General features: G+C 45.9%; 1 protein-coding gene across 1 annotated transcript; it reads right to left on the reverse strand.

Annotated features, from left to right (window-relative positions):
* Positions 1-450: 450 nt before the first annotated feature.
* UMOD (uromodulin) lies at positions 451-13,047 on the reverse strand. The gene is made up of 10 exons (XM_053366119.1): positions 12,911-13,047; positions 12,123-12,764; positions 11,900-11,992; positions 8,381-8,583; positions 6,985-7,133; positions 5,505-5,750; positions 4,557-4,719; positions 4,354-4,438; positions 1,604-1,639; positions 451-1,198 (listed from the first exon to the last, which is right to left on the reverse strand). The coding sequence occupies exons 1-10, from the start codon at positions 12,990-12,992 to the stop codon at positions 1,128-1,130; spliced, it is 1,770 nt and encodes a 589-aa protein (XP_053222094.1). The 5' UTR covers positions 12,993-13,047; the 3' UTR covers positions 451-1,127.
* Positions 13,048-13,210: the final 163 nt, after the last annotated feature.

Below are 13,210 nucleotides of genomic sequence, written 5' to 3' on the forward strand. Positions count from 1 at the left end.
GAGCCCAGTGATGGAAATGCACAGCTGTATTGAGGCAGCACTGGGTGTTGGAATTTTGCGCCCCTAACAATTTTGCACCCAGGGCAACTACCCCTGTGCCCTCCCCTTGCTGCGCCACTGCCTTGACCCCAGCCTGTTAGTGTAAGGGAAACTAGTGCAAGTGGTTGAGCACTGGAGATATACGCTGAAAGTAGTCTTCTCCCATGAACAGACAATGTGAGAAGGAAGGAGGTCTGGCACCAGAGTGAGGCATCCACAGGCAGTTGCTGGGGTCCCAGTGCCTTGGTGGGGCCCAAAGTTACACAAACACTTATACTGAGTCTCCTGTACAATGGTACCTCAGGTTAAGTACTTAAGTTGTTCCGGAGGTCCGTTTTTAACCTGAAACTGTTCTTAACCTGAAGCACCACTTTAGATAATGGGGCCTCCAGCTGCCGCTGCACCGCTGGAGCACTATTTCTGTTCTCATCCTGAAGCATAGTTCTTAACCCGAGGTACTATTTCTGGGTTAGCGGAGTCTGTAACCTGAAGCATATGTAACCTGAAGCGTATGTAACCTGAGGTACCACTGTATTAGGCAGTTAAGTCTGGGATCTAATAAGGCACTGTTTTAATTCCCACAATGACAACATTGTTCCAGGGCAGGAGCACGGAACCTTTTTTTTTTTAACTTCATGGGCCACCCTGCAAACTTCTGGGAGCCACTTGCCAGCGATGGTCATGGCTGATGTGACATTGGGCTAGTGTTGTACAGTAGGCTAGTTTCTACGTACACACATCTTGGACCCCAACGGTGCATTCAATTAGTGGAGTGAGCTACATGCAGCAGTAAGCACAAATAAGATGTTCCAAAGTTTAAATAATGGGGTTGCGTCTCAGAAGCACATTCATGGAGAGCATCATCTGTGGCCTTGGATTGACTAGGAAGGAGAGCAGGAGAAAGACTGGACCACTCTTGTAATAAATTCATTTAAGAAGAGCACATTAAATTGATCTAGATTTCCATCCCCTCCACCACAGTAAAAGAAAATCAGCACGCAGGTAGCCCATTACGTTTTCCTCTCTCTGTTCGACTGAATTCTTCATCAGCTTACAGCTGCTTCAGCAAGGTTTTCTCTCGTTGGCTGTTAAGCAAATGGATGGATGGAGAAGACCAGAACAGCAGACATCAGCACGGTCACCCACGCTCCTTGTAAACCTGATGAGGAAGAATACTCTCATATTCAAAGTTTGCAGGTGAAAATGATTTCAGAGATTTGTTTCATAGAATCGTAGAACTGTAGAGTTGGAAGGGATCCAAAAGATCATCTAGTTTAAATTCCCCTTTCCCTCGTAAGATACATGACCTTATGGACCAATGAGTCTTATATAAAACACAATTTGGGTCTGGTACCAAATCTGCTCGTGTTTCATTTGTAAGACACAGACGGCAAAACATATCTATTGCATTTGAGAAATGTCCAAGTTATCATTATGCATGCCTACCCTTACATGGGATTTTTTAAAGCCAGGACAATGCATCCAAATAATAATTTCAAGTTTGCTTTTTTTATTTATTTAGTGGGAACCCACCCACCCTTCAGGTAACAAAAAATGAGCTTACCTTGAGGTGCAGCAGCCCCAGCAAGATGTTCAAAACCTGTACCAGGTGGCAGAAAAGGGTATTTTATTTTATTTTTTATTAGATTTCTATACCGCCCTTCATCGTAAGTTGTAAGGGCAGTTCACAGGATAAAAACAAGTAAATAAGTAAAACAAAACAGTTAGTAAGGATCACTGTACATTTTGTACAAACACCCATTTTATGGAGCCATTTGTTTCTGTCCATAAGACAGACCCGAATGCAGTTCCCTTCCTTTTGTTTGCCTGGTGAAATTATCCCTCTCTGCTATCATCCTTTCCATTGTTCCTGCCACACTGGGTTATTAACTAGACCTTTCTGGTTTTTACCACTAAAAGTAATAGAAAGAAAGCAGTGCAGCAATGCATGCTGCATACTAAAAAATTCTGCTTACTGAAGCCGCAGGAGGGACCTATTTGACAGCAGGGTAAGCGAGGCTCCTGGGCTCACCAGTGTGGTGGCATCGGGTGGAGTGTTGGACTGTAAACTGGCAGATAGAGATTCTTTTTCTGCTTAGCTGTGAATGGGGATGTTGGAGAATTCCTTGCAAAATGGAAATTGGAATGGAAATTGCCACAATTCAAGTGTTTGCCGAGGTCAGGGACAGAAATCATGCCAGCAAAAATGAGTGGTATCAGTGCCTTTCTTTCTTTTGTTTGGCTGTGAACATTACATAAGTAATTGCCTTTAGAAATTGCACATCATTTGATAAACCATACAGACTTTTCTTTCAAAGGCTGGCAGACCAGAATTTGGGGGTTAGCTGTAGCAGAAAAGTTAATGGAGGAGAAACACCAACATTTGGAAAAGTTCATTTGATGGTACATAGTACCTTCTTGTAAATTGTGTGATCCAACAACAAGGTCAGATTCTTCCGCCTCCCCTCTAAAAAATCTATATGGTTGGATATTATTCCCATGCATGAGGCTTACAAAGCGCTGTTAATTTTTATTTTGAATGTGTGAAATTATCATCAATTTTGTTCCCATTATAATGCTGGAGTTTATGGACAGACACCCAGTTTAAGTTCTGTTTTGGTTAGCGTACTATGTTTGTTTTATATTTTGTTTGTATATTTTACAAAATTTTAATACATTTATGGGGGAAATGATTACATTGTTTTCTGCATTGTTCCACTGAAATGTGTCAGTGTTAATGACATAATTATGTTTGTTGCAGTCACAGCAGATGGCAAGTTGAGTAATGTAGGTCGGTTTCAGTGGGAGCTGGACTGGAGCAGCTGCAAAATTTCCAGTGTGATACTGGCCGTTGTCTCTCTTTCGTTCTCTTAACCTAACCAACCTCACAGGGTTGTTGTGAGAATAAAGAGAGAGGATCTTGAATGCTGCCCTGAACTTATTGGAGGACAGGTGTCATGAAAAATGAAACTATAACAGGACCAGTGAAGTGCTGCTATTCAGCATTCCAGCTAATCTATTCTATTCCCTCACTCTAATTTCTTCCATCATTCACTCAGCATTCCACATCTATTGAGCATCCTTAGTTCCACTGGGCTGTTTGTGGGTTACTCCCTCCATTTAAGATTGCTTTCCTTCTCTTTTAGGGAGGGGTAGACTAGTTAAAGCTATGGTGTTCCCAGTAGTGATGTATGGAAATGAGAGCTGGACCATCAAGAAGGCTGATCGCCAAAGAATTGATGCTTTTGAATTATGGTGCTGGAGGAGACTCTTGAGAGTCCCATGGACTGCAAGAAGATAAAACCTCTCCATTCTGAAGGAAATCAGCCCTGAGTGCTCACTGGAAGGACAGATCCTGAAGCTGAGGCTCCAATACATTGACCACCTCATGAGAAGACTCCCTGGAAAATACCCTGATGTTGGGAAAGATTGAGGGCACAAGGAGAAGGGGACGACAGAGGACGAGATGGTTGGACAGTGTTCTCGAAGCTACCAGCATGAGTTTGACCAAACTGCGGGAGGCAGTGGAAGACAGGAGTGCCTGGCGCGCTCTGGTCCATGGGGTCAAGAAGAGTTGGACACGACTAAACGACTAAACAACAACAACAGACACCAGCCCATAGCCATGTGTAATGAGAGTCCCTGGTATACTCAAGCAAACCCAGTGTTTAAAAAACTGGGGATCAATGGAAGCAGACAGAAAGAAATGCAGGCAGAAGAAAAAGGCTGGAATGGATTGGCAGAAGTATAGCCCAGGAAGAAGCTGCCAATCCACTCCAGACTTTTTCTTCTGCCTGCACCTGCACCTGCAGCTGTCTCTGTCTCATGTCTCTGCCTCCATCTGAGTTCTGCTTGCCACCTTTTGTGCAGCAAGATCTGTGAAGGTGAGGGGCTGCTTCTGTGGCACACAAGCAAGGAGGAGGAGGAGGAACTATCCTGCCCTTGGTCATCCAGATCTGCCCTGTCTCTGGTCAGCTTGGCATGGGTCTATTTCTCTGAAGGAAAAATCTTCTGTTTGGTTGTTTTGGTTAGCTTTTTGTCATCCCGCCCCCTTCTTCCTTCATTGAAACAAACAAATGCATTTTAAAAAATCCTTGGGTGCACCCCCTAATGAAATGTGCTGCACATTCCTATGCATGAACCTAGCATTCTCCCCGATATGTTCCTTTCTTCCGTGCAGGGACTTTCCTTGTAAGGAGAAACATCCAGTGATTCACCTACAAGCTGAAATCTCCAGCCTAGATACAGGTTCAGCACTTTTGCCCTTGTTATTGTATTTGAAATACACACACACACACACAAGCATGTCTTTACCTTGGCGGGCAATGGGACCCACATCCAACAAATAGCCCTTTGCGATAGCAGCAGCCGCCTGGCGACTTTCAATTCCTGCGCAGTGCTACAGGAGAAAAATGTGATTTGGTTTCTCAGGAAGGGATGAAATGGACCATCCATTAGTATCAGAGTACATTTGAACCCACTAAGCTACAATTTATACTGAAGTGCATCAGGCTCACCGGTCTGCATAGTCCAGCACTAGGGTCGCAGAGGCGAACTTCGCAGTGGAGATAAACGAGGTTATGATTCCCAACGAACTTGAACACTTGGAGGGAAAACCGTCCTTGAGACGAGACTCCATTTTCTGGGACTGTTATACTGGCATCCCGTCTGTTTGGGCAGCTGCAAAACCAGCAAGAACGTTACGTAAGATGAGCCCCACCAGTCCATCTAGAACAGGGGTGGGGAACCTTAGGCCGGGAGACGGCATGTAGCCCATCAGGCCTCTCCTTCTGCCCCTCAGAACTCTCCCTAGCCACACCCCCTCTTCACTGGCCACACCTCCTTACCAGCCCTGCTTCACACCCTCCTTGAGTGTTTTGCCTGGCTGGACTGTGTCCCTGAACGCCAATCATAACTCTTGATAATGCCCAGGTGGAGCATAGAGAGGGATGAGGTGCATGTGTGTAAACACTAGCTCAATGCACAAAGATAAAATTTGCATCTGTTGCTCCACCCACTTTTGTCCCACCCAGGGGGCCCCAGAAGGCTGCCCAGAAGGGAATGTGTCCAGCATCTGTCTCCAAAATGGCTCGCCAGATGTTTCCAATAACCCCATAACACAGAGACAGCAGGAATTCTGTTTGATGCAGAGGGGGAAATTAGACACAGTGGGCATATCCCATTGCCTCTTTCCCCAGTATCTTCCTAGTCTTGCTTCTTAAAATTAATTTTCGTGCATCACTTTTCTTCCATTGAATTTGCAAGAGCATTCTGGAGCTTCCTAGACAGGCACTAACCAGCCACATATTTTCAGCTAGGTTGCAGACTGCCCTTGTATCCCTGATCCCAATCCGGATGCTGCTTCCACTCTAGACTTGATTTCACACACCCCGGAACCCGATCCTGAAACCATGAATGGAAAAGGACAGTCCCTTGATCAAATCCACACACACCCCTTACTGTACCTGTTTTGAATGATGAAATATTTCAGAGGGTCAGCGGTGTCTTCTGTGGGTGTTGCAAAGCAATTGTCCATCAGCAAGACAAAGTTGCTCACATCCCCACTGGTGACCATGACACCAACGTAGAGCCAGGTCTGAGTTGGCAACACGGCCATTGCTCCCTCATAGGGTGAGGTGTAGTTTTGGTCTCTGTAGAGAGCCATCTTAATTATAAACTGACCTGCTCCTTCAATGCTGATGTTGGTTGAACTGGAAGGTGAAAAAAAGGAAGTAAGAGTGTATTCAGATGTGGGGATTATGAGCATAAGAAGATGCTGTTGGCCCATCTAGTCCAGTATCCTGTTCTCACAGTGGCCAGCCAGATGTCTGAGGGAAACCCACACAGGGTTGCAGCACTATGCTTCCAGTAGCTAGTACTCAGAAGCATTGCTACCTCCCACTGTGGAGAACCAGAAGACGTATGAAGAGGATGGAGCAGAGACAGACAAGGCAAATAAGTCTCGGGTTGCTGGGGAAGGACTCAGGGGAGGAGGAAACTTGAAGAGCTGTGGGAAAGCAGCAACCTTCAGTCCTCGCAACTGCCTCATTGGGGCAAGACCTACTGGGAAGTGATGCTGTGCTCACTAGGTCTGAACTGCTCTGTTTCTTTGAATAAAAGTTAGCTTCATGGATGCCTTGTGAGTATTCAATGGTCTAAACCACTGAGCCTCTTGGGCTTGCCGTTCAGAAGGTTGGTGGTTCAAATCCACACAACAGGGTGAGCTCCCATTGATCTGACCCAGCTCCTGCCAACCTAGCAGTTCGAAAGCATGCCACTGCAAGTAGATAAATAGGTACCGCTGCGGTGGGAAGGTGAACGGCCTTTCCATGCACTCTGGTTTCCATTATGGTGTTCCGTTGCACGAGAAGCGGTTTAGTCATGTTGGCCACATGACCCAGAAAACTGTGGACAAACACCGGCTCCCTCAGCCTGAAAGCGAGATGAGCACCGCAACCCCATAGTCACCTTTGACTGGACTTAACCACCCAGGGGGCTTTTACCTTTTACCTTTTTTTACCCAGCTCCCGCCTTGACAGTGATGCCCTTGCAGAACATAGCAGGGAGGAGGATGGAAACAAAACTACAATTAGTTCACTCTGTCTGCAATTGCCTCAGGCTCTGCCTGTTCTCTGGGCTCTCTGCATTCTGCTCTGCCAGTCTTGACGGGAATCAGCCACCACTGAACTAGCTTACATTTCAAAGGTAAAATTTACATTCATTGCTCTGTCCAAGTTTGCCACTGGCCCTTGCCTGCCACTGGCATGTGGCCCCTGGAAGGTTGCCCAGAAGTGAATGTGGACCTTGAGCTGAAGAAGGTTTCACACCCTCTGCTTTACAGGATCTGCTCCCTCACATTATTTCCCAGTGGTTGGAACCCTAAATAGAAATGAAAGTATCATTAGGCAAGATGAACAGCTTTCCTCTTAATAAGTAATGCCATACCTGACAATGGGCTGGATGGCCGTTCTAAGGCTGGTTTCCATATCCAACGGGTAGGAGCACTGGAAATTAATTTTGATTTCGTTCTCTCTAATGACAGTCCCATCAGCCAGATAGAGTGTGTTGCTATATGTGGCATGGGTTTCATTTTTCTGAAAGGGGAAATAAAAAGAATTAAAGCGGCTCGTCTACTGACTTCAGCACAGTTACATGTGTCCCTGGCTATTATTTCCAAGTGCACATTTCTAATGTGAAAGTGAGAGGGAATCTGCTTTCGAGGAAACAGAAATGGCTCTCTTAGCCCCCTTACTCCCCAGTTTTATAGATGCTCCCTCTTTGTCTCCTGTGGCTGCTTTGGCACCATTGCTTTTAAAAGTATCTCCCTCCTGACCACAAGAGTCTTGTGTCTTGGCTCCCTCCCCAAAACACACTTACTTCATTTGAAGTAAGAAGGAGTTCTTTATTTGAGCAAGTACAGGCTCAGCAGCAGACACAAGACTCAGGAAAGTACAGGGGCTAAGAAGAGCAGGGCAAGGAGTTCAGAGCTGGATGGAAGCAACCAAGATGTCCCAACAAGTTGCTATGCACGCCAAGCTTCTAAAGACAAGACACGCCATGCTCCCTCACCAGACTTGCTTGCCTTGTGGGAATGTCAGGGTTGGATATGGGTAGGTTTTTCTGCTCCCATCTGCTAAGGTGCCTGGTTCTGGGAGACAAGACTGCACCCTCCTGCTTAAGCTCCTGTTCAGTCACTGCTGACTCCTCTTCCACCTCCCCTTGTGCCCAGAGCCCTCCCCAACTTCCACTGAGGCTCCACAAGCAGGTCAAGGGAGGGGGAGACCAGTGTCCCTGCTGCTGCTTAGGAAGTGGCTGAAGTCAAGGTGTAAAGGGGAAAGCCCACTTCATCTGACCTAGTTTCAGTCTGGCCCATTTCTTCTTCCTTCTGCAACAGAGCCTGCCAATCTACAACTGATCCCAAGAGCACTGTGGGGCTCACAACCTATAGCCAATCAGGGGTCCTGTAACCAGAATGGTGATGCCGTGCTATTGTTACAATGTGAATTCACTACATGATTATGTGACAAAGCCACTGCAGAGTGAGCTCCAACTTGCCTTCACTCTGAATCAGGCTTCCTCAACCTCGGCCCTCCAAATGTTTTTGGCCTAGAACTCCCATGATCCCCAGCTAGCAGGACCAGTGGTCAGGGATGATGGGAATTGTAGTCTCAAAGCATCTGGAGGCCTGAGGTTGAGGAAGCCTGCTCTAAATTGACTTCATGATGATACAATGTAGCCAATCATCTCCTGCCTTAAGTATTTGCAGATATGAGAACCATCTCCAGGAAAGGATCCAGAAAATCCTTCCTGGTGAGGCTTTTCCACTGAATAGAGAACCTACCGTCAATAGTGTTCCGCACTGGCCAGCTTGGGTGGGTGTCACCACAGAGACCACTGTTCTGTTCCCCTGCTCTACAAAACCAGCACATCGGTTATCTCTCAGATGCATTGTTAAATTCTGGAAGCTATTGAGGATGCACTTTGCCATGGAGACCTTGATTTCATTTGCACCACACTCCAGTTGTGGCTCCAAGTTCGAAGCATCTTAAGAACAAGAACAAATAGTAGTTGTAGTGGCAGCAGCTGTTAATATTTACTCAGTACATTCTTTTACTGCTAGATTATTTCCCCCATTTCAAAACCTCCAAGCAGTTCATATATTGAACCAACAATCTGTTGTAATTATTATTTTACATTCCTAGCTGCAGGAGTGCTGTGTGTGGAACAAGTAGCACAGCAAATACAGAGGGTTTTTTTGTTTTTACAGTAAACTGTAAGTGTTATAATTCTGCGGGGCTCAGAGTTCATTCTGGCTAGCTGATAAACCACTTGCAGTGTCTCCTTTGAAAACAGTGGTGCTTTGATTGACATCAAGAAATTGTGGGAGTTTGCTGAAGCAGAGTTGCATAAAGAAATAGTCTGATAAGACTGACTGTCAAAAGACTCAAGCAACGGACAGTTTATTACTCCTGGCAAATAAAGCCGTTCTGAGCACAAGCCATCCTGGGTGTCATGAGGTTAACTAAATGAAGGGAGGTCTAATACTAACTGGAGATTGAGGAGGAAGGAAGAAAAGCCTAAGAAAATAAATAATCTACAGGTAGTTATTTAAGAAGGACTCTGTGAGGGAAGAAAAGGTTGCCTATCACTCCCCACTTGTTCAGGTAGCTTTGATGCTTTACAATTGCAAGTTGCTTTACTCCCAACAATATTATGAAATTTCTGCCTCTGGGGATTAATCTGCGATGGCTCGTTTGCATGTGCCATTTGAATTTTCAATTAAAACAGGGATGGGAAACCTGCAGCCTCCCAGATGCTGTTAGATTGGACTTCAACTCCCATCATCTCCAGGCAGCATGGCCAATAGTCAGGGAAGATGGGAACTGTAGTCTAACAACATTTGGATAGTAATATGTTTCCCACCCTTGGTTTAAAAGATGGAAAACCTGGATTTGGGGCAGCCACTGCGATGTTCTTCAAATGTTTGGATTACCTCCCCTATCATCCCTGGCTATTGGCCATGCCGGCTAGGGATAATGGACATTGTAGTCCACAACATCTAGATGGCATCCGAGATGCTTGCCTGACGCCTTCTTTGCATACCTTTAGTTGCCAGGCAAAAACATTTCTTTATAACCAGGCCTTTGGCTGATTGAACATGTGGGGGGATAACGTGATAGGAATTTTATGGTCTTAGATATATGGTAATGTTCATAACCGCACATACATAGATCAGCACAGGAAGGCCAACCTGGAACCATTTTGATTCCTAAACTGACCAAATGTTTTCTCTGCAAGGTCAAAATGGAAAAGCCTCCCCATTGTCTTTTCCTTCACAAATCCTGTCTTAAAGGTATGTCTGTGTTTGAATAAGGATGTGAGCCTTATCATTACAAAAGACTGGCCAGGCTCCTCAGGCAATCCAATCAAGTAACCTGCCAGACAGGAAATAAACAAGCGACAGGAGAAAAAACAACATGCAAATGTTCTGTTTTAGACCGCCTTTTCTGTGATGTATCTGAGGGGTGGTCTTAGGTTACACCCCTTCTGTGATGTATGTATAATGTTTCTGGGGGTGGTCTTGATCTACAGGATGGGAATTTCAAAAGTCTTTATAAGCCCTTGCACAGCATTTTTGTGGGTCCTCCTCCTTTTCTGCGAGTGAGGGGAGCACCCTGTTGCAACAGATCAATAAAGATCGAGCTTACTAGCTGTTTTGCTTCTCAATATTCTCTGGTTGGCCTCTGCTATTTTCTCCTACCAATAGGGAACCTATGTGTCAGGGAACTGCCATCGGAACGAGAGGAGGAGGAGGGGCTCCACGACGATGCTAGAGAGGGGCCAAGTAGGGAGAGAGGCAGGTCTCCTGTTGGGGAAGAAAATCAGCACGACACCAGGGATGGAGGGGGGCCAATGGGGGAAGCGGAGAGCAGGCTCAGAGACTCTTCACTGGACACCAGCGGAGAGAGCACAGGTCCTCCGCTACCCACGCCCACCCTGCGCAGGAGACTTCCGCGCAGGGAGAGTAGGAGGAGACTGGGCGTCAAACAACTTTTATGTTGGAAAAGGTTGAAGAAACGCCCACTGTCGGATTCTGCCAGCGACTGAACAGCCACGAAGTGAGGGGCTGTCCAGCCAGGAAAGGTTTAACCAGGCCACCTAGCCAGGAGTGGTGGCAACTTACGCACGAGCAACCCCATAACCATTACACTATGTAAGGACTCTATATGGGCTCTTGGATAACCCATAAGGGAAAAGGGCATATTTTTATTTACAACACATGCTATAGCCTTTTAAATGTGTGTGGGGGGGAGGGAGTTATTGATTTGTTTTTGTTTTATTATGTATTTTGTGTTCTCATTTTGTATCTTTATGTTGTGAACCACCCTGTGATCTTCGGGTGAAGAGCGGTATACAGATTTAATAAATTCTAAGAATAATAGATAACGTTTGGTACCCCTGATCTGTATATAGTGAGGGGGGAAAGTATTTGATCCCCTGCTAAATTTGCCCATTTGCCCTCTGACGAAGAAATGACCGATCCATAATTTATAATGAGTGAAATAAGTATTTGATCCCCTATCAACCAGCCAGATGTCAGGCTACCTGGTATCTTCACTGTATGTAATGAGCTGAGATTAGAAGCACCTGCTGTAAGGGAGCGGTCTTACCTGTAATCCCAGCTCGTTACAGTACCTGTACAAAAGACACCTGTCGACAGAAGCAATCAATGACCCAAAACACACGGCCAAGGCAACAAACGAGTGGCTCAAGAAGAAGCACATTAAGGTCCTGGAGTGGCCTAGCCAGTCTCCAGACCTTAATCCCATCGAAAATCTGTGGAGGGAGCTGAAGGTTCGAGTAGCTTCACATCAGCCTCAAAATCTTACTGACTTGGAGAGGATCTGCAAAGAGGAGTGGGACAAAATACCTCCTGAGATGTGTGCAAACCTGGTGGCCACCTACAAGAAACGTCTGACCTCTGCAATTGCCAACAAGGGTTTTGCCACCAAGTACTAAGTCATCTTTTGGAAAGGGGTCAAATACTTATTTCACTCATTATAATGCACATCAATCTGTGACTTAGGTCTTCTGGGTTTCTGGGGGGTTTTCCTGTTGTTATTCTGTCTCTCACAGCTACAATATACCTACCATTAAAATTATGGACTGGTCATTTCTTCGTCAGATGGGCAAATTTAGCAGGGGATCAAATACTTTCCCCCCTCACTGTAAATGAGCCTTTGCATGCCAGTGGGCGATGTCACAACTGTCCTAGGGTGGTATCAATCATTCCTCCTTTCTCGCTCCAATGCTCTTTCGTCTTGGTCCTTCCCAGCCGTGACACCCTCAATGCACCTACCAGAACTGCAGGCGCAGCCCCATTTCCCATTGATCAGCTTGCACTCTTCTTCTGCATTGCATCCATGGCATGGGCTCCCTACGTACGCAGGATCTGGAAGATTGCATTGATGAAACACAAAGTGGATCGTGATTCACAGGTAATGCAAATGCAATAAATTAAAAAATAGATCGCTCTTTTCCCAATGCAAAACTTTTCTCCAAAACAATTCCAAGCAACATACCTGTGCAATAAGTCAAGGAACAAGCTGGTGTCCCTTGAAACTGGTAGACGTAATAACCACCTACGCAAGCTTTAATCTGTACAGGGATAGACCAGTGACAACAGTTACCACTCCAGTGGGCGCAGGCGGTACGGGTTACTATTTCATCATTACGGGTCGGGTGCAATCCATTTAGCCACATGGGTGCATCAGTGTTACACCTATTGATCGGCACGCAAGATTCTGGCATGCGCTCTCCTCCACTGCCTACAAATCGATACCACCCTTTTTTATCTCTGTCACAGTTACTTCCATCCCCGTAGGAGGTGCTTCGCCAGGGTTGATCTAGAACCGTGTGACTCGAACACGGATCGGAGCAGGAACGGGATCCGTTGAGTCCCACACATTCTTCAGCAAAGCCAGCAGGTTTGCAATGGAAGCCATCTCCACTGTAACCCTCGGGGCAGGAGCAGGAATAGTTGCCGTGGGCGTTAATACAGGTTGCTAAGGAATGGCAATGATTTAGACCACGGCTGGAACACTCGTCCACGTCAGAGCAAGTGGCCCCGTCTCCAGTGAACCCATCTTGACAGATGCATTGGCGGAGATCTCCATTCTCCTCACAGGTGGCATTTGGGTGGCAGTCTGAACACCATACTGTAGCTAGTGAAATAGAATAAAAATGGGGAAATGGCTTTAGCTTAGCAGTAGAGCACATGCTTTCTGTGCAGAAGGTCCAAGGTTCAATTGCCAGGTTCAATCACAACAGCAAAAAGTATCTCGTTAAAACAGGACATTTGTCTCCTTACCGTTCACCAGCCTCGTTGTCTGTGCAAAGGTGGAACATCTGAGACTGACTAAGAACAAGAGCAGATTAAATGGATGCTTCATACTTAGCTGTAAAAGGAAAAGCGACGATACCCAAGAACACAGTGGTGACAGATAGCCAGGCTGAAAGGAAGACAAAAAGATATATATTATTCCCTATAAATTGCGCTTTCTCATCTTCAGAACCTATTAATAAAAGAAAATCTGGCATTACTACGGTAATAAGGGCTCATCTGGGCCAGAGTCAAATATCAAGGCCTGCTCCCTGCTGGTTCATGTAA

Source organism: Podarcis raffonei, chromosome 14, assembly GCF_027172205.1.
Source record: "Podarcis raffonei isolate rPodRaf1 chromosome 14, rPodRaf1.pri, whole genome shotgun sequence".
Classification (NCBI taxonomy): Eukaryota; Metazoa; Chordata; class Lepidosauria; order Squamata; family Lacertidae; genus Podarcis; species Podarcis raffonei.

What these genes read in the sequence shown, in the direction of transcription:
- UMOD (XM_053366119.1), bottom strand. Translation starts at nt 12,992, where the DNA reads ATGAAGCATCCATTTAATCTGCTCTTGTTCTTAGTCAGTCTCAGATGT. An exon ending in GACAACGAGGCTGGTGAACG is followed by an intron (nt 12,765 to 12,910) that starts GTAAGGAGACAA and finishes CTATTTCACTAG; the next exon opens with CTACAGTATGGTGTTCAGAC. An exon ending in GTGCTGGACTATGCAGACCG is followed by an intron (nt 4,439 to 4,556) that starts GTGAGCCTGATG and finishes TTTCTCCTGTAG; the next exon opens with CACTGCGCAGGAATTGAAAG.